This window comes from Phalacrocorax carbo, chromosome 8 (genome assembly GCF_963921805.1).
Source record: "Phalacrocorax carbo chromosome 8, bPhaCar2.1, whole genome shotgun sequence".
Taxonomy (NCBI): Eukaryota; Metazoa; Chordata; class Aves; order Suliformes; family Phalacrocoracidae; genus Phalacrocorax; species Phalacrocorax carbo.
Genome location: NC_087520.1, coordinates 6706298 through 6725631, shown reverse-complemented (window position 1 = coordinate 6725631; position 19334 = coordinate 6706298). Strand labels below are relative to the sequence as shown.

Genomic DNA, 19334 nt, shown 5'->3' with positions numbered 1-19334 from the left:
TTCTGTCCATGTGCAAACTGATATCCACAATAAGAGGGAAAAAAAAATTAAATCTTTCTTTTAAGTGTTTCTTCCTAGTTGAACTATTAGTAAAAGGCAGCACGAACAAGCAAGAGGTTTTGATTTTTTTTGTTTTCTTATTGTAGTCAGCACAGAATACTGGCAATTCTAGAATTTGTTCTGCTGGCTTAATTAAAAAATAAACTATCTAAAAGTTTGTTGAAGTAATTCTGTTGTATATTTGAATTGTTTTCAAATTATATATGTGCCTTGTCTGTTCTTCTAGGCATGTTTTCCACAAAGCCTGTGTTGATCCATGGCTTAGTGAGCACTGTACGTGTCCAATGTGTAAACTGAACATTTTGAAGGCACTGGGAATTGTGGTAAGTTGCCCTGTTGTGAGCTCTTCTTCCTCCCATGTCTGAGACCCAGAACAGGAGCAATAATTGTAGGGGAGAAAGGGAGAAGGGTGTTCCAGTACCCCTACTCAGAAAGTGTTTGGGTTTTTCTTTCCAATTTCTTTGCTGCTGATAAAGCTGATTTTTTGTTGTTCCTTTTCCTGGTTGGTCATTGGGAATCTATTGTTATATTTCCATTTATAACAATTTCTTGTCCACTAGGCAATCTATAATCCTCCCTTTTCTTAACTCCTTTCAACCCTTCTTTGTTAAATTTACTCTATAAATCTCTTGTTCTTGTTGCAGTCTCCCATAGTCATTCTTAAATTTGTTTACATGTTAAAAGCCATGCCCTAGCCAAGACTGGCGAGCTTTCCTCAAGCAGCTCAAGGATTATGGGATCCCTGAGGACTGGTTTTGTTGACCAGTTCACAAAGGGATAGGAGTGAAGAACCTCAAAGAGGATTTTCCTGTCTTTCCCATATGAGGAAAAAATTATAAGGTGGAAGCGAATCTCTTTTCAGAAGAAAGGGAAGAACATATGAAGATACTGTCTAAAGCAGCTTTTGAATCAAGCCAGTGAGAATAATCAGGCCTCCATTTTTAGCTGTGTCAGTTGCAGATTTGCACATTTCTAAGAAATAGTTGTAGATGTGCTGTGGATGACCTATTTTTGCAATTAATAGCATACCTGGATTTTTAGAGGAGGATACTGTAGAATTACATGCTTGTCATCATTGCTCATGGTAGTAAACCATACTGGCATAGGCTACGATACAAGCATGTTCGAGTCCCTTTCTTGAACCTTAATCCTATTTCCTGCTTCTTTCTCCACCTCTTTAAGGTGGACTGAAGGAGCAGTTTTGGATAGAACTTGCTATTTCCTGTGTCTCTCTCTCCTCTGAGGACAGCCATAGCAGCTGAATAGTGTGCGTGTGTGTGGTTTTACTCAATTTCTAGGTTTGCTACCTGTAGAGTATTCACCATTGTAATCTGGAATCACTTGTTTTTCCAGCCAAACGTGCCATGTACAGATAATGTAGCCTTTGACATGGAAAGGCTCACCAGAGGCCAGCCAGCTAGCAGGCGATCAGCACTTGGCGACTTTGCCAATGACAGCTCTCTCAGCCTGGAGCCCTTGCGCACCTCTGGGATGTCACAGCTTCCACAGGATGGAGAACTGACACCAAGGTCAGGAGAGATCAACATTGCTGTGACAAGTAAGTTTTCTTTGGCTTCTAGTACAGTTCTATGGTTTTCCTGGTATGTGGCACTTGCTTTGCTGTAGCTCTGTGCTGCAGGGCCGTGGTGAAAGATTTCCCTGCAGGATGAAGGTGACCTCAGTGTCTCTGTAAGAGGCATACACTCCACATTGAAACTGATAACTCTAGGTATGACAGTGCCAGCACTTCCATTATTAATGGTATATCCATTTAGATCTGCATGCAAAGAACAACTGGATGAACTAAAATGGCAACAAAATAACCCCCATGAATTTGGTAACCAGTACGAGAAGCTGGATTGCCAAAACCATTATTTACCCTTTCAGAATACTTTACATGCAATAATTTGTACAAATATAAATATTTTAGCTGATTACTATTTCTGCAGACACTTTTTTCCCCTCTGAGAACATTACTACTGGAATTCCGATGTCTCTTAGCAGATGGTTTTTCTTACAGAATCTGTGAATTTTTTAAAAAAAAGTATTTGATACACCACCATTTGAGTATTGTCCAAGTGTTTTATGACATCAGAAAACTATTCCTGCACTGCTTGCGAGCTCTTATCCATAAGAACAGCATGGGAAATTTCCACTCACTGGATCTTACCTACAGTTTTTATTGTATAATAGCACTATAATGAATACAGTATGTGTGGAATTGCATCAATTTTCCATATGCTCAATACAGTCTCAATTTGATGCATGAATGGTTGTTTTTCTGGCTGAGTTGCAAAAATAGAATCCAGGCAGTACAAGTCTAATTTTCGCCTTGTATTTTGCTTATGTGCATTTATGATCCTCATTTTGAACTTAGTGACACTGTTTGCCACCAATATATGTATCTGTAATTGATACAGTCCATTAGAGTGTTTCTTTGGATGCTGTAGCAAAGTAAAGGTCTCACTAAAAAATCTCATCTTATGGAACACACAGTCTGTATCCAGAAAAGTTTTGATCTGAGAAGGAAAAACCCACATACAAAATCTAAGTTCTTCATAAAGCCAGTAAGTCACTTTGTCATGCAGTGTTCAATATCTGATTCATCTTGTATTCAGCTCTATTGAACAGAGAGCAAATCCGTCGGTGTGCTGCCTTTCTTGTCATGGGTGCAAAAACTCTGTAGGTTAACTGAAACTTTTCACTACTTGGTTTTACAGAAAGTATTTTTACTGTCTGTTCCCAACTGTAGTAGTGCTCTTGCACAGGTGGGATGCCAGGGTAAAACAGGAAATAATCAGCAAGGGTTCATTCTGACAGTGTTTACAAAACAGAGCTTTAGAAAAGGCTGCTCAGATGTTTGGATTGTATTGATGACACGTGCGTTCTTTGCATGAGAGTTAAACCAAAAGCCATATTCAACAAAAGAGTCTCTGTTCTAATCTATTCCTATGTGCCAAATTGATCTTGAGGAGGGAGAACTTTGAACAGTGAACATTCTTAATAGACTTCTTTATGCTAATTTTTTTTTAAATGTGTCTGTATTTATACACTAATGTTGAAATTATTTTTCCATGTTGTATTCCTGTCTGTTAAATGGAAAACTCTAGTTATGTTTTACAGTTGAACAAGCTATCCTATTTTATTGGTGTTTGGTTTTTTTTAAGTAACAGTATAGCATTTTTTCAGGAGGGGACGAAGACATAAATTAAGTGTGAAAGTATATTGGTTATGCTTATGTTAAAGAGCTGCATTTCAGCAAATCTAAACCAACCCTGACAACCTTTTCTGACTTGGGGGCGGACAGAGTTTTCATTACATTTTCCCTTGTTCCTACATTTCACTTTACATTGTTAAGTAATCTTTCTTTATCACTAACCCTTGGCCTCAGCCAGGAAATATTGTTGTGCCATGCTTTTTTTCCACACCTCTCTCCACTTCTTCTTTGCTAGCCTTCTCCAGTCAGTAACTCTGTGGCTAACCTCCTTCTGCTTCACCTCCTGGTGCCAGTCATGGCTTAGAAGCCTCTTGCCTTCCGCCAGTGGTGTTTGAGGGAAATATTGGCATCGCTTTGACATAAGCCTTCTCCCACGAGTGATTTCCTCCCTTTCCTTTGTCAACAGAAGAATGGTTTATTATTGCCAGTTTTGGCCTCCTCAGTGCCCTTACACTCTGCTACATGATCATCAAAGCCACAGCTAGCTTGAATGCTAATGAGTAAGTAAACATTCAGATGTTTCTATGTATTTCTGGTGGGTGTGTGTCATGGACAACATCGGGAACAAATACAAAGAGAATAGAGAAGGGGAGAAATGCAGTTTTCAAAGAATCAAATGCCTTTTCTGCTTTTCTCAAATGTAAGTCTCTGTTAACAGTAGGTTCCAGGGTGCCATCTGAAGTCCCTTAATTTATATTTAGCTGGATTGTCCAAGGAAGTCTCCTTGCTAAGTGAAGTCTTGGTACGGGTAAAAGAGAGAATATTTATATTCTGGTTTTGATCGATGGTCTAGGCAAACATTACATTTCTGCCATTAAATTCCCATGTTCAAAATTCATCTGGCAGAGCAAAAAATTACTAGCATCAGTTACCTTTGACAGTTTTCCCTCAATTTCATAGTCAAATTTCATATTAAAAAAAAAATTATTCCTACTTGGCACACTTTCAGCCAAGAAAAAGGGTATTTAAATAGAAAACTACCTTTTTTGTCTTAGGAGAGGGAGAGATGAAAGCAATGAATACACTGCTGTTTCTTCTCTCAGGTGAAGAGAGCAGACCAGTCTTCTGACCTCCATTTTAGTGTACTTAAGAATTTCAGTCAGAGGAGTGCTTAAAGACATCTGCAGTTTCTTAATTTTTGTAGACACCCCCAATACCTCCCTTCAGACAGGCTGGACAAGAAATGACTCCAGCATGTGACTTTCAATCTTTTTTTTATAGTTCTGTGTGTGGGCAAGTATAAATCTGTTCTGCAGATATATTAACTAGGTACATCTAGCTGTTTTCATTTAGGTGTACGGAACATCTGGGCTCATGATATATATTTAATCAGATTTTATTTATTTTGAGGAGGGAAAGTATCAGCATCTTTCTTTGTCTCTGAACATCTTGACACAGCTGAGTTTCCATTAATGTATTTATCTGCTACCAAAGTGGGGTGAGGTGAGATTCAAAGGTAATCTCCTGTGCAGCCTGGAATAGTAGCTTTAAAAATATAATTTTTTTTTTTTTTTAAATAAGAGAAAGAGTAGCTTTTTTTACTTTTATTATCTGGGGAGTATAAGATGTCCTTCTCAATAAGATGGAAACATGTCTAATAGTCTACGGTGTAAAACTTTGGACAGTCTCAAGCTAGTCTTCTTCAGAAGAGGCTATAATAACTTCTTGGAGCTTTTGGTCATTGGGGATCTTTGATAACCACTAACTTGCAAATCGTCCTTTTCTCCTCTTTTCAGATGCTAATTCCAAAAGGGCTCAATGAAAAAAAGTTCTAGAACTTCAAATAGCCCCATCAAGTCTCCTGATTATTTTTTTTTTCCATTTTGTCAAAATCTTGAAATTGCCACTTGGCAACATAGCTGTAGTTGAACACAGTTAATCTGGACTGAAGAATAGCTTGGGAAAGCATGGAGCAAGATGAGTTGTGAAACAGGAATGTCTGCATTTCTGGGCATTTCCACATTACTAGGAAGAAGGCAGTGGAACTGTGGCCCACCTAGTGTCATGTAGATGTGGGCACTGATAGCAGTTGCATTTCTGCCTTCCTTGCAACCCTTATTTTTGTTGTCTTTTGCTCAGGCGAATGTGGGTCTATTTTTACTGAAAGGGCAACCTTCTTCACTTTGACCGAGAGTTAGGGCCTCCAGCAAAGCGTTTTCCGCAGTGATGTTCCCTTAGTACAAGCAAAGGGCCTTCTGATGTAAGGAGAGCTCCTTCCCCCAGCGATAGGAATAAAAATGTGAGCGTATACAATTGTGTACTTTGAGGCAGACTTAGGAAAACTAGCAACTGAGGAAACCAGAGCTGTCAAAAATCACTTATTTAGGTAACTGAGGTGCCTAGCTGTAGCCTTTCACTTCAATAGCTTTTTGACTGAATCCTTTGGGATCTAAGCAGCCTCCACAAGTGCTGCTAGGTTCGACTACTCATTTTAGACAATTTAAAATGTGTGTGTGACACTAATGCTTAGATTTATCATTTCATTGATGCTTGTGTTCCCCAGTGCCAGACAAAGCTTTTCCTGTGGTGAATATCATGCCAAATATATGGCAGCTCGCTCTCACTGCGATTTTCATTAATGGTCATAACAGCATACCTGCTTTTTATGCTGTTCTCCGTATAAAAAGCATGCTGGCATACCCTACATTTGTTATGGTAGTGTTTCAAGAGGAAGCTGAGGGACTTTTCTTATCAGAAAACAACAGTAATAAGAATGAGCCTATGTAATATGCCGATGCAAGTAAAAGGTGCCAAATATTCTGCATTCAAGCTCACCTAAAAACATGTCCTGATCCCTTTTTTTTTCTTCCCCTATGTCCTTCCTGCAGCTTAAACATATTTAGAGGAATAGTTCTGGAGTTGTGTGTATATACATATCTAACTGTGTATATATGTTTGTGCATATGTATATACACACACTCATATGCTTTTTTTAATAGTTCCTGATAAAAGGAACATTGTCTAAGTGATAAGAAAATATGAGACCAGGAGAAAGCAGCTGGTTCCTTAACATTCATGCACTATTATTCTTAAATGATTTAAGTAGTGATTTAAAGGAACAAAAGAAGCACATTTTGCTTTGCTTCTTAGGGAACCATCAGAAATTATGGTATAACTGTGTTTTAAAGTTTTAAAAAAGCCCAGATATTGGATAGCAGCACTTAGAGAAAGTTTTCAGAAGCAGATGGAGTCTCCTCAAAAGTCTAGAAGTGCTCAAACCTCTGGGTGTCCTGTCTGTTTTACTAGTCCTGTAAGAACGATGTGAGAGTACAGATCTCTCTTAATGCTCTGGCCTTGTATAATTAGTTATGCCTCACTAGCTTGCTTTTGTAGGAATTTTTTTTTTTCAGTATTGGCAGTATTAACTTTAATATAAATATTTTGTTCCTTTTTTTTCTGCCCCACAGAGCAGAATGGTATTGAAGAAACGCTTTCCGGCCGATTGCCTTGGAGAGAGACACCTATTTTTATGCATCATTTACTGATCATGCAGCACAAGCAATTATTTAGTACATTCTATTTTTTCATAAAATTTGCTGATGCCAAAGCTTTGTATTAAGGAGAAAATGAAGAAATAAAAAAACCTTTAATTATGAAATCTTACTCTGTGAGAATTTTATTTTTCTTGGACTTTTAAGTCTGGCAGCCTTTTGAAAATGATATAAGGTGCTTTATTTCCTTTGAACAACTTCATCTTTGCAGATCTGTATCCTTTTCCTTTCACTTTGGGACACACAAGCTAACAAGTGGAAGTTTCACACTGTGCCACGCTTACGATGCCAACCAGCACTGAAATGACTAAGGAGTATTATAGCAACTGCTCCAAACCAACTTGTTAAGAAAAAAAGCTGGGCCAAGCATTCTAGTGTATAACGGGCTCATCTTGACTCCAGCTGAGAATTAATTTGAAATAAGAACATATTCTCCAGTTGTCCTCCTGTAACACACCTGTGTCGCACTGGGAGGACTGCACTATGATTTTCATCTTCAGGTCAGGCATTGCTGAAGGTTTGCAAGACTTTTCTCGACATAGAAATCATAAACCTTTTCTGTCTTCTGCTTTCATCCCACCCCACTTTCTTATAAAAGTGAAGCTACTTTAAACAACTTCTTCCTTCCTAATACCAATTGAGAAGGTAGCATTTTCCCCTTCTGTCATCTGTGAAGTCTCCTTTCCTACTAGTCACAGGGTTAGTTTTTGTTCAAATTCAGATCATGAAAGATATATAATGGTCTTTGCTGTCATGTAGAAACTCTATGCAAACATGTCCCTTCTTGCCATGGCTTTTTTTACTGGTGAGGAGGCAGAGGGAAAACATCTCCCATCGCTGTCCTCACTCAGGCTGTTTCATGCAAGTGTACTTATGCAAGCAGTGTATGAGTAATTCCACAACAGTCAGTTAAAACATGTGGATCTGATTCGCAGCCAAATGCTGATGCTTGAGTTAATGGGTTGGGTAGATGAAGGTAACAAATTGGTGAGGAAAATATAATTGATAGAAGTTAAAACCTATTCTGTTTGGTTGGTTTTTGTTGTTCTCGTATCAAGATGTAGACATTTGAAACTTAATGCTTTCTAATTTAATTAAATGAACAGAGAGAACCAATTTTACTGCAAGATTTAATTTTTTTATGTACTGGGAAATAGGGGATTTAATTTAATTTTATTTTTATGTATAGGCACTTTCAGAATTCAGGAACACAGCCAGAGTCTACATTAAAATAGTTTCTTAATTCTTATCTGTCCAGCAGGCTTCAGCTGAGAAGGCTGCTTTTATAATATGAAATGAAGTATGTGATAGCTTATTTTTCAGTGTGTCCTTGTGAAATTTTGAAAGAAACATGAAAACAATCAATAGAGCATTAAGTGCATCTTGAAAGACTGGAAAACCCCATTGGACCGTCTCATGAAGAGGAAAAAAAAACCTCAAACATAGTGCATCTGAGGACTGTCTCCTTGTAAAATACAGCATTTGTCAACTGAGCATTGTTGCAGAAAATGGAGGAATGTGGTTAGAGCATGACTTAGGGTACAGCCTAGGAAACAAAATGGTGATTTTTTTTTTTTTCACCCTTCTGTCAACAGAAGTAGTAAAATTGGGAAGTTTGTGCTTGTCTCCTGAAACAAAAATCCTTAAGTGCTTTTTTTAATGTTGTCAGGAGGGATGTGCAGGTACAGCCTGAACAGCCTGGTGACCCAGATGCAAAAGGCACCACAAACAGTTCCCGTTCATGTTTCCTCTGCAGAACAGCAACAGAAGGAGAAGTTGTATGATATGGGGAACAAAATGGTTGTGGGGGCTTCTAGTGCATTTCCCTTCATAAAGGATTTAAATAACCCAGAGCCATCTTTTTTAATCTTTCTTTTGAGCCTCTAGCAATTGTCTCAACAAAGTCTTAAAAGAACACAGGCAGTATCTGCTAGGTTAATCACAGGTCAGGATAGCAATGTAAGTTTATCCTGTTAATGAAATAAATATATTCAAAGATGGACTCTGCCCCATCCCAGAAACTCAATTTTTTGACTCTGGTTAGACACAAGAAGGAAATTCCTGAAGTTTTTGTTGCCTGCCATGCTTTTAGATACCCACACATAAAAAGATGAGTAATGTTACTCTCATATGCATAATCATAATAATGAGAGGAAAGGAGAAGAGCTGGTCCCCCTTTCCAGATGTTGCGAAGATGGCAGGACTGGGCTGGCAGAGGGGTAAAACAGGGAATAGTTCAAGAGGGAGTATCAGTGCCTTGCTAAACAGCTGGCTTTGAGGAAAGGATGCTCTTCCTGCTCTGCTGTTTCTTAACTGACAGGGTGTCTAAAACATTGTCTGAGATAGACAGTGCTTGGATTGGATTTCCACATTAAGAAGTCGTCGTGCTGGAGGAGCTGTGGAGGGACTGCAGCATGGCCCTGATTAATGGCTGAGTGAGGGCATTAAAATACTTGCAGATGGAAAGGGATACTTAGTCCTGATGCACCTGCAATGCTACAGCAATGCTGTGTCTCCTGAATTTTTGGCCTTGGTGTTGTGCCCACTTCTGTAGCATGTTATGGTAGGTATAAAGATCAGTTCCAGGGTAGTATGTTTATTTTCAGACTCCATAGAAGTTATCTGAAAAGTTTTTTCTAAGTATGTAAAGAGGAATAGTGGCAGAGAGCACTGAAGGTTTCATTTCCATGTATTAAAACTGAATGCAGACCTCCCATTTGTTTTCCATACCTACGGGATAAATCTGGATCTTTCTTGGTAAGTGCAAAATAGGAAGAACAGATTCATAAGCTGAATTTGGAACTGTGGATGTTTCTACTTGTCCTTAAAATACATGCATTCAGTAAATTTATCAACTGGACTGATGCCACATTTTTAAACAAACAGTTTTCTGCATTAAGATGAGTGTGGCTGGGTCACTGTGCCCTGCTGACTCTCTTTCTTTAGCCGTAAGCGGTGGGCTATGATACTGACCCAGTTATTATAGCACCTGAAGATCAAGTGTTGGAAAGTACTGAGCAGCAGCTGGATTTTCAGCACCAGGTGGGCTGCGCTGAATGGTAGAGGAGAGAGACATATAGGAAAAGAATGAATGATGTGTCCCAAAAGTGGTATGAAAGCCAAGCGATTTGTATCTGTATGGAAACACGCAGCCTCCCTGCAAGTGGGTGGCTTAAACTGCTTTTGCCAAAAAGCAAGAAAACATCACAGTAAAGAATTTTAGAGGTGTTGGATATACAGTGCCTTTCTGCAGATTAATTTAAAACATTTGTTGTCAGATGACCTCTCTGCCTGTTGATTAAATCCCTCCCTTGAATCTGCTAGAGTGGAAGTCTGGGCGCACACAGAGGAAATGACGGCCTGGGCTGTCTGCTTCCTAATCCCGTGTTTGATTTTTGTGTAATAAAAACAAAAGCAACACTGAGCTTTTAGAATTCCCTTTGTTTCATTTCAGCATCGGCTGTTCGGTATGTAACATTTCAGCGGGTGGAGGAGAGGGAGATCCAATATCCTGGGCTTATTTCAACTGCAAACTGAGACTCATCAAAAATTAAATGAACCTGACCCACAGCGCATTTTAAGAAGAATCTTGAAATCAGTTTTATCTGGTATAATTTCAAAGTAGGTTCAGGTTTTTCTCTTTTAAGACAGACTATGATCAGCTGGAACTCATAGTTCCAAATTTATGTTCCTTCAAAAACTGAACCTTTTTAAATTTTTTTTTTATTTTTAATTTTAAGCACTGTCCAGTTTTAGAGACCTGTATATTTGGGAGAGGGTTCAGATCTAGAAAGTAGGTGATCATCATCCCCTACCAACTGCTTCTGCAAAGTATATTCCAACACAATACACTTCTTCCAAATACCTGGATATGTGCTCCTGGCAGAATGAGCAATTTGCCTCTGTGCAATGTGACTACTAATTTCACTAATTTCAGTTAATGACAAGATCAAAAATAGATTAATTTGCTTATAAGAACTTCCCCTTCTCAGTGCGTATGGTGAAGTGAGCGTGTGTACTGGCTTTTGGCGTTAAAAGAGAGGTTTGGAGGGGATACATTGCCCAGCTTCAGTTTGCTGCTGTTCTCAACAAGGGTTTGACCCAGGCACACAACGGCCGTGGAGCTCAGGCCGGAGTTTGCTGCAAATCAGGATGGCAGCTTGCTGTCACAGCTTGCAAAATGATTTTGCATGGAGCCTGTCTACAGCGTCCCTGACTCTTCCAGCCAGTGCTATTGTGACACTTCTGCTTTCATAAGTGCGAAATTCATCTTTGCTTTTGCTCTTTCAACAATTCTACGCATTTGATTATAACTCTAGCTTTTTCTGTTTAGTCCTAATAAGGACTTCTCTTTTTTCTTTTCTGAGTGTCTCTTGGGTGAGTGGGAAAGGAGAAAAGGTCTTTTGGACGGTAGCAGCTGAATTCTTCCTTCATATCTTTTGTAAGCTCCTTATACCAGAATGGGGTAGGCTGGACTCAAAATTTGGCAAAGAAAGGAAGATTTATGCACCTCAATTCTGCCAGAGCTAAAACTGCAATCCCCTAAGCGTCTTGCTCCACTGATGCCTGAAACTGGAGGCACCTTGGTTTGCTGAGTGCGTTCTTGATGAACTTGGAAGCTTTTCAGTTGCCTCCAATTTGGCTCATGTGGCTGCCTGGCGTATTGTAATCTAAGCAGCCTTGCTCCCAGCTAATCCCCCCTGGGACTGAGAAACCGAGTAATGAAATGTTTTGGCCAAGGGCCTGATCTGATAGATGCTTTCAGGGAGAACCGTTTGTACAGCAGCAGGGCTGGGCTTCTTACAAAACACATCTGTGGGTTTGGAGAGCCACGGGAACGCCAGGCTGCTGAGGAAGAAAATGAACTTGTATCCCCGACTCTAGCAACAGCCACTTGGTGCTTGTTTCAGGTATCACCAGTGTGAGGGTTGGGTCTCTTTTGGTTCCATGTAAGGAAATATGTAGGTGTCTATTTCTAGAAGGTGACCCCAGGTGGATGGAGGTTGCTGTGCTCTAGAGGAGGTCAGGCTTTCAGCAGCATCAGTCGGATGATCCTTGGTGACCTCCTCGCTCAGCCTGCTCATTCCTTTCGCCCCCGTGCCGGAGCGCTTTGTGTTGGTGCACGACATAGGGAACTTGGTGCCTACCAAAGGTTTCTGGGTTTCTCCGGGAAGCAAGTGCCTGCTTTACAAGGCTGTAAATCAACAGCAAACACTGAGTGCAAAACTCCAGCCTGCCCCAGCCTTGCTAAGCCTTGACCTGTTTTATCTGAAAGAACCATTAGAGGTGGGATTGTTCATGCATATGGGAAGCAGTCGCTTTGAACTGGCAGGGGAGCACACAAACGGAGGTGAACTATTTCATATGGATGTTTCTGGTTTGCGTTAAAGGGTGGCTATTTTTTCCATGCGTATGTGTTTGCGGTCAGCACCGGTGTACGAGGATGCTTTACAGAGACATTGTTCGTGCGTGTTCCTAACGAGGCTTTGTTCTACCTCTTGTAGGCAGTCACTTCTTTCATCGTAACTCTTTGTCCCCTCGAAGCCTGGTCTACGAGAGTGAGTTCTCAAGCATCGAGCCTGCCTTGGACATGTATGACGAGAACAAAACCTGAAAGGAATCCATGCTCCTTCCTGGCCCTTTTTACGTTTTTTTTCATTTCTCATTCCTATTGTTGTGTACTCTTTCCATGGATCTCCTTTGTCTGAAGAAGAGCTGCTTTTTCCAGAACATGAACCCGCCTTCTCGATTGCAAAGACGAAGACCAGCTGTGGTGGTTTCTGAGGGTGGCATCTTTGAGCTGACAAAGAGTTGCACGCAAGCAAGATTGTCTGATGGAAATTGCTGAGTAACAGCATGGGGAGCTGTGTCAGTCCAGCCGCGGCGATGCAGAAGAGGTTTTACGGTGGTCCTAAGAGTTTGTGTTGTACTGCAAATGCGTCTCTTACACAGGCGTCTGCTGTTTCCATTTTTTTAATTGTCCAGATGGTTGGGCAATGTCAGAAAGGGAACGGGTTGCAGAGGAGATGGCCAGTGACTGGTAAAAGCACTCGTATATCTTGGTCAATCCATAACCTAACTGTGAAATAGCCCCTTCTGAAAGGGACCTTTCTAAGTGCATTCAGTTTCCTACAACCCACATAACCCTGGACAATAGCAAGCCAGTCTGACGGTAAAGCTGCAGAGAGGACCTGCATTTGCAGAAAGATTTCGAGGAACTTGATCCTTGTTTTTTTTCTCCAATTCAATTGAAGCAGAAGAAAAACGGCCTACACAGAATATACTTTTGGGCCTTCCATGTGCTCCAGTCAAGTGAGTCTTTCTACAGAGAGGACATTCACAGAACCAGCACTTGATCTACCTGAAAACCATTAGACTTTTTGAAATATGCAGGAATCTAATTAGCTTTCTCACTTAACTTTTTTTGGGGGGGGAGGGGGGTTAAAAGAATCCACCAAATTTTTCACTGAGGTTTTTTAAAAGCCAGCATGTTGGCATTACACAGAGAAGAAAAGAGGTAAGCTTCTCATCCCATTCTCCTATTGAGATCTGCAACAGCTAAATAACAAACACATTCTCTAAGCCATGCCCTTTCCCACTGACATCAATAACAGGAATGCAGAAAGCAGCAGAAGAAAGGAAAGCAGCAACCGCTTTGACACTGAAGGAAAAATCAATTTTTACCGGCAGGTGACATAAGCAGTGGGGAAATTAATATTGTTTCCAAGCTTTTGAATGAGTAATGCAGAAACGGAGAGAAAGAGAGGAACCTCTGGAGTTCAGTTGTCCACAGTGTTCCTCAAATGAGCAGACATGGAAGAGCGAGCGCTTCTGCTCTACCTTTTCCTACTGGACAATGCTTATCTGTTTAATGAATGTTTGGATTTTTCTCCATTGCAGTCTAAGTTACTGTAGGTGTAGAAACGCATTTGTGTCCTTGTAATGTGAAACAAATCTTCACCCTTTGTATAGGAATCTTGAGAAATCAGTTAAGCCAAAAAGAAAGGTAAGACATATCCTGCCACGCGTTAATTTCATCTACTTTTGCTACAGGCGAGGGAATTTCCCCTCCTTTATTATGTTTTTTAATTGTATAGCAGTCTGCTTGACGTATATCCTTACCTGAAGTGTGGTTCAGCTGTGTCTTTAACACAGATGTGTAAGAGAAAAAGAAAAACCCAGCTCTGTAAAATGAGGAAACGATCCTCTTTGCAGAGTGTGCTTTGACTTTTGTTGCTGTGCGTCAGCTTTATTTAATCTGATAATTCAAGAGTGGGTGGTGTGAAGTGTAGGGAGGTTTTTCTCATAATACTCACATTTATATTTACCAAATGCACTTTTACTGTCATTCAGCTCACTCTAGAAATACGCTTAAACCCCAAACATTTTAAGAGCACAATATAACACCCACTTTCTCCTACAAAGCAGAAGTGAAGGTTGCAGTAAATGCCAGCCAGTGGCTTGAGTGGCAGCAGGTCGTGGTCAGCATCCTTCCTCTCCTTGCAGATGTGCACAGCGGGGCAGCTCCCGACAGCACCGGCAAGCCCGGGCAGAGCTCCCAAACCCAGCCTGGCTGAGCTGCTCTCAGGCCCGTACGGGGCTCAGTGGCGGCAGAAGGGCTGATTGAGCAAACCACTGTTTTTTGTAATTATATCTGTGAGATCACAGCAGGCAGACATGTGAGAGCGGGGGACTTCTGGAAACAAATGCCCAAAAGAAAAATCAAAATAACCATCTCTCAAGGATGTTATAGGGCTTGTTTTTATCCATGGTGGCAGTCAGGTTACACTAAACTGGCAAGCACCGTAGTGTTCTTGGTTAAATACAAAAATATCTGAGTGACAGCCTACCCTGTGCCGCAAGCCGCGGCTGCCGGCACCACGGCGAAAGCGCAAGCTCAGTGCAGAGCCCCGCCAGCGGGCTTTGGGTAGGAGAGCCCGTTGTAGCACTGCGCGGGGCACAGATGCTCCAAGCAAATCCTTCTTGTAGGGGCTGCCTCAGCTCGATACGGGGATTTGTCCCAAGGCCACTGGGAGTGTCACCAGGGCACGGTTTTGACATGGAAACAAAACACTTTCTCAGCTCTGGCTGAGACCGTTTGCACCAGCTGTGTACCAGAGTATACAGAAAAGCCTGAAAATGAATGGAAATTAAACTGAGAAAGCACACAGCCCCCAAAGACAATAAATAATATAATTTATATTTTGATGAATCTCCTTATTTCTAACTGAACATCTTGGTCTCAATGGCGGGGAGGGAAGGTTTGCCTCTGATTGTGGAGATCAGGGTCTGGCATACCGATATAAAAATGGGTTTGTGCTGTAGCATCCTGGATAAGGGAGCTGACAGTTACAATTGACATCCTGTATTTGGAAAATTATGCAACACTGGAAAAATTAAAAGCTAGTTCAAACAACTGATCCCTACCTGCGTGCTGGGACGTGCCGTAGCAAGCGTTCTTCTACTTAGTCATATTCAGGATGGGGAGGAGGCAGCACAGCAACATGGGTGATTTTTCTGGGCTGTGCTGGTAAGTTTGAGGTTCTCCTTTTAATATTAATCAGTATATAAAAAAAGCTCGATGAGCATCGTTGTTCTTGTTCTGCTGCAGTGGTGCTGTGTATGGTTGAGTCATTTCATTGAAGTAAAATATACTGCACTCTACCAAGAACTGTAAGTGCCAGTAACTTGGAAAATCGTTTCTAAGGTTAAAAAAAAGTGCTTTTTAACAGAAAACATCAATTTTATGACTTCTACTTATAAAAAAAGCTTTTATCTCTAAGTGTTTCTCTAAACTATTTAAACCCTAGTACTCCGCCTCTCTTCCCCCACCCCAAATCTCCTGTTCTATTAAAGCATTGCATGTACCCATAAGACATTTGTAATATCAAACTTTGCTTGTGTTCTTAGAGGATAATTGCCAGTAAAAAAAACAGACTGTAAGTGTGCTTTTTACCTATAATACTAACATTAAGTATTAAATTTGAAGCATGTTAAAAATTACTTAACGACACTCACTATTACTCCCTCCAGTGAGCTCATGTTGGCATCTGTTTGCACTGTCCCCTTGCTTCTAGGATGCTTGCCTTGGCACCTGAGGATGCTATAGGAATAGCCAGATATCCTACATAAGCCAAAGAAAGACTAAAAATAGTTAAATGTGTTTAGGACTATCTTATGAGACTTCTACATATCTTCTGTTTTCTTTAAACACGCTCATGTGAAGCAGTGCAAAGGTTTGGGAGAGCCAAGAGCTTTACCAGCAGCTGAAAAGCAGAGGGAGGTCTGCAGGAGGCAGGGGTCACCCTGAGGCTGCAGGACTCATTTAGCCCAATCTAGGTTTGAGATAGTGACACAGTCATAAATCATGAGCTGAAGGATGAAGGCACCGGGGTTGAGCTGAAGTTCAGGCAGCTCCGCAGCCTGATTACTGGGGAGTGAGTTGACTTAAAAATATGTATTTTTTTGCTTAGCTAATAGTCATCTGTTTTCTCCAACAAAGAAAGTAGCACGGCACCACGCACGCCAAGGCACGGTGGGGCAAACTCGAGAGCCGCAGGGCTGCTGCCGGCCCTGTGGGGTGGGGAGAGAAGGGCAGGAGGGCTCAGGGCAGGGACGCCAAGAAATACCTTGAACTTCACAGGTTAAACTTTCACTCCTTTTTCACCCCATGTTACACACCCGTACGTGACCTAATTTTCCAGCCTGAGCCACGCCGAAGAGTGTGTGATGTGCTGTGACAGCTTGCATATGTGGTGTTATATTTAAAGATATCTTAACTTTTTTTCCCTTCCCTGCTAGACTTGCTGCACTGCAGGGTACTGCTGTAAGGGCAGCCTGTGCTCCGGCACGCTGGGTGGAAACCAGTAGCGGAGTGGGTGAGCGAGGGAAAGATGTTCCAGTTAACCAGACTGGGGGAAAATCAGGAGAAAAGTAGACTGTACTTCTGCAGGTTGGTGCTTATTTCTACTTTGTTTCCAACGTCTTTGAAATATTGAAATCAAGAGAAAATGTGGTCCCCCACCCCTTCCTCGTGGGACGCAGTGACAAGAGCAGGGCTCTGGACAGGATTTTGTGCCCGGTGCAGGGCTGCGGTGCTGCATAACCCCCATCGATGATGCCCTGACCACTTGGCCAAACCCCTGACCTTGCAGGGGCCCATCAGGTTTACCTGGTGCTTGTGACGTGCTTTGGGGGGTGAAAGATGCTTGCATGAGCCTTTGCAAAGCAGCGCTAATTGACACCTTTTCATCTATGTCAGTTGTTTGATCCTTGCATTCACCTGCTATTTTTAAAAGCCTGTAACATTCCCAAACACTGAATTCTCCCCAGTTAATGTCTGCCCTTCCACCCCATCAATTATTACTGGTTTTCTTCTCCTTGGAGCTGAGTGAAGGTCCCCGTTGCACAGTCACTGCCACCTGCCTGGCCCCCAACTTCTTCCCCATCACCGTGCTGTCACCAGCCTCTCAAAGGGGCTTCATCGCTCCAAACCAGCATCACGGTCTGCGGGAGCACGGAGGTTCCTGGTGGGTCATTCTCAGCCAAAGCAGGCTGTGTGGGACCATGAGCTGTTGTTGTGGGGTGCTCATTCTGTGGATCCCCGCATGGAGCAATCCTTTCGCTCCTCAGCCCACTAGCCTCTTGGAGATGCCCAGGTGAACAGAGATGGATGCATAGGTTGCGCAATAATGTCTGAATGTTATTCTGTTTGTGGAGATAATTTCCAGGGTCTCTGGGTGTAGGGGCCCAGTGGTACAAGGTGTTGCCCAAAAATAGTCCCTTCCCTAGAGAGCCAATAATTAAGTATTAATATTGTTGCAAAGTAAGAAGTACACAGGGTTTTGCTGGAAGTTGAAGCTATTTTGAGTGATTTCATTGCAAGGCTGAGGGATAACGTGAGCTTGTGTCATACAGCTGGGACTGGGGTTTGGCAGCCCAAAAATCCACCAAGGTGCTGGACGTGCATGTGGAGGCAGGAGCTCCTGCCAGGCATGGGTTATTCCCTTCTCCGCGTGCATCCACCCGCAGCTCACTGTGGCTGAGCCCCTCAGGAGCAAGAAGATTTTTTATCTTTGCCCTGAGCTCAGCTGTGTGAATTTGCTGCATAGTTTACCTTTTTTTTTTTTTTTTTGCTGCTTCCCACGTGCTCTGAGGCTTCCCTTTGCTTGGCTCTGACTTGGTCTTCAGCTGCCCGAACCCCTTAGGGAGACAAGACCCTTTATTTCCCAACAGAGCAGCTCTGCTGGGTTGTGGTAAGGCCATCGGATCACTAGATTTGCTTTCAATCTACCATGCCTGTGTCTGTAACACCCTCTGGCTGTCTCAGGCAGTAAAGGCTGTATCTACCTGCAGCCTTTGTGTGTACCTGGGCTGCGCTACCAGGATCTTAGAGAAAACAGCTCAGCTGCTCAGCAGCCCTCCCATGCTCCAGCACAGGAAAGTCTGGGCTTGAAAATAGAGTTGATGCTCTTTGCTGCTCTCAGGCCAGGAAAGTTTAATAGGGCGTTTGGGGCCATTAAAGCCAAGCTCCTGTTTGCAGATCCGTGCAGTTCCTGCATCGCAGCCAGCAAGGCAGCGTCCCAGCCTGTCACCTGACTGGGCTCGCTTTGTGTTTGCACTGGAAGGTGCTACACAAAAAAGAAGTTCTTGATTGCCCCAACACCAGCAGGTAGACTTTTTCCACCCCGTGTGTCTAGATGTAACTCTTGGCGCTGGTAAGGTCTGTCGCACTAGTCCTGTAAAGGGGAATAACAACCTTTCTGAGCAAAATGAGTGATAGCACTGCTCTCCTGCTTATCCAGTCAGCCCTGCTGTGGTTTGCAAGTAGATGTTAAATACTAAAAGCTTCTCTGTACAGCTGTGCCTATTCATGATGACCCGCTCGAGGCAATGGCTAACTATGCACAGAATCCACCGAAGCAGGATCATTTTATCCCAGCAGAGAGGGGCCGCCCCAGCCTTTGGGTTTGGGAGACTGCAGCGAACAACAAAATAAAAACCAATTGCGTGCGTGTAAAATGAAAAAGTCTGTTTCAGCTGGCTTGCTGCAAGGTGGACCACACCGGTGTGACCACGTAACCTAAAAACGCCAGCAGCTACCAGGGGTCTGGCGGGGACGCTGCGGGGACGCAGGTGCAGCGGGCGGTGCGGTGCCCTCCCGACAATCAGGTCTTTCCAGCCCTTGTGAGGTTGTAGCTTGACAGCAGCAGAACTTCTTGACATGTTTTGATGTAAGTATAACACTGTATCGTAGTTATGTGGTATATGCCAATATGTTAATAGTGTATACTGATTAGTTAGGGTTTGCTAATGTACTACATTTCAATAAAAAGCAATTTAAAAATATGGAGTTTGTAAGCCTGGTGTCTCTCAAAACACAGGAAGGTGAGAACATTGCCCAGTGACTCCAGTCCCTCCAGTATTTTTTATACATATATTTTAGAGGACAGTGTGGAACAACATTGTCAGAAGATCCATTTTCAGAGAGGATTTTTCCCACTCTGCAGTAAATATTGCTTTATTTTGTTGTACTAGTGCCTAGAAATCTCAGTCCACTAAAGGCC

General features: G+C 42.2%; 1 protein-coding gene across 3 annotated transcripts in view; it reads left to right on the top strand.

Moving 5' to 3' along the window:
- The window catches only part of RNF130 (ring finger protein 130), a 51131-nt gene extending 36163 nt beyond the window's left edge, over positions 1-14968 (top strand). The window contains exons 6-9 of one of the 3 annotated variants that reach the window (XM_009512154.2): positions 287-383; positions 1414-1618; positions 3684-3777; positions 6685-6875. In XM_009512154.2, the coding sequence (XP_009510449.2) occupies positions 287-383; positions 1414-1618; positions 3684-3777; positions 6685-6700 (412 nt within the window). In that variant the 3' untranslated portion in view covers positions 6701-6875. Of the gene's footprint in view, positions 1-286; positions 384-1413; positions 1619-3683; positions 3778-6684; positions 6876-12272 lie in introns of those variants that run through there. The other 2 variants (XM_064458459.1, XM_064458460.1) reach the window with 2 other exon arrangements.
- The last annotated feature ends 4366 nt before the right edge of the window (positions 14969-19334 follow it).